The 879-nt window shown below is 51.1% G+C and overlaps 1 protein-coding gene across 1 annotated transcript in view; it reads right to left on the reverse strand.

Annotated features, from left to right (window-relative positions):
• The window catches only part of MONBRDRAFT_8230 (uncharacterized protein), a gene marked incomplete at both ends in the record, with an annotated part of 27,447 nt that extends 27,008 nt beyond the window's left edge, over positions 1–439 (reverse strand). The window contains one exon of the mRNA XM_001745883.1: positions 13–439. Within this exon, the coding sequence (XP_001745935.1) occupies positions 13–439 (427 nt within the window). The remainder of the gene's footprint in view (positions 1–12) is intronic.
• Positions 440–879: the final 440 nt, after the last annotated feature.

An 879-nucleotide genomic window follows, 5' to 3' on the forward strand; every position in this document is an offset into this window, starting at 1 on the left:
ACTCGGTCGCACCGGCAGCGGGGGACGTCGAGGGCACATGAGACGAGGCACGGGCGGTAGAGGCAGAGTGGCGGGCGCGAGGGCGAAACGGGGTGGTCATAGGGTCAGGGAAAACATGGTTACGGTCGTGGCGAGCGCTGCCATGTTTCGTGTGTTTCGCAGAACGATGAGTTTGGGAAGGCGAGGTGGTGGTGTTGCTTGGAGGTGACTCGGCACTCGGGCGTTTAGCACCGCGGACCTGGGTCCAAGAATCCTTATTAGAGGCACAATCTGAGACGGTATACTTTACCACGTTGTGTGTCCTCTGGTACTTGATGTTGTCCCACCTTGTTGTGTAACATCTTGCTGTACCATCTTGGTGTATCATCTTGTTGTGGCATCTGTTGGTCCCAACAGATTGCTGATATCGCCTCCACCTGTCTTCAGTGTGATAGTCCATTCTCTGTCTCCACTGTGTGTGTGTGTGTGTTTCCACCTGCTATAAATGGGAGCGATCTCCCTGGATCAGTACCATTTTCCTTCTTGACCTCGGTCGTTCCACTTCCCTCCTTCTGTCTTGTTCTGTCTTGTTCCTTCGCCTTGCTTCAATCCATGTTCTCGTGTACACTTCGACTGGTTGGATACCTCTGTGACAATCGCCTTGTCCACACACATTACACTGTACTGGACATATACCTTTAATAGGTTATGGGCCTCGGTTGTGTACTCTTCCAACCTCTCTTTCGTTACCCTGCCTTGCGCTCTCCAGCTGCTCCGTTCCCCTCCTGCTTCCTCCCTGTGTCTTCTGCTTGCTGTGCTCTGTTTTTGTGCTTTTAAAACGATTCAATTTCATCAAAAACCTCTCTGTTCGCTTTGCTGTAAATTGTCATACTTTTTCTT

Source organism: Monosiga brevicollis, genomic scaffold, assembly GCF_000002865.3.
Source record: "Monosiga brevicollis MX1 MONBRscaffold_10 genomic scaffold, whole genome shotgun sequence".
Lineage (NCBI taxonomy): Eukaryota > Choanoflagellata > Craspedida > Salpingoecidae > Monosiga > Monosiga brevicollis.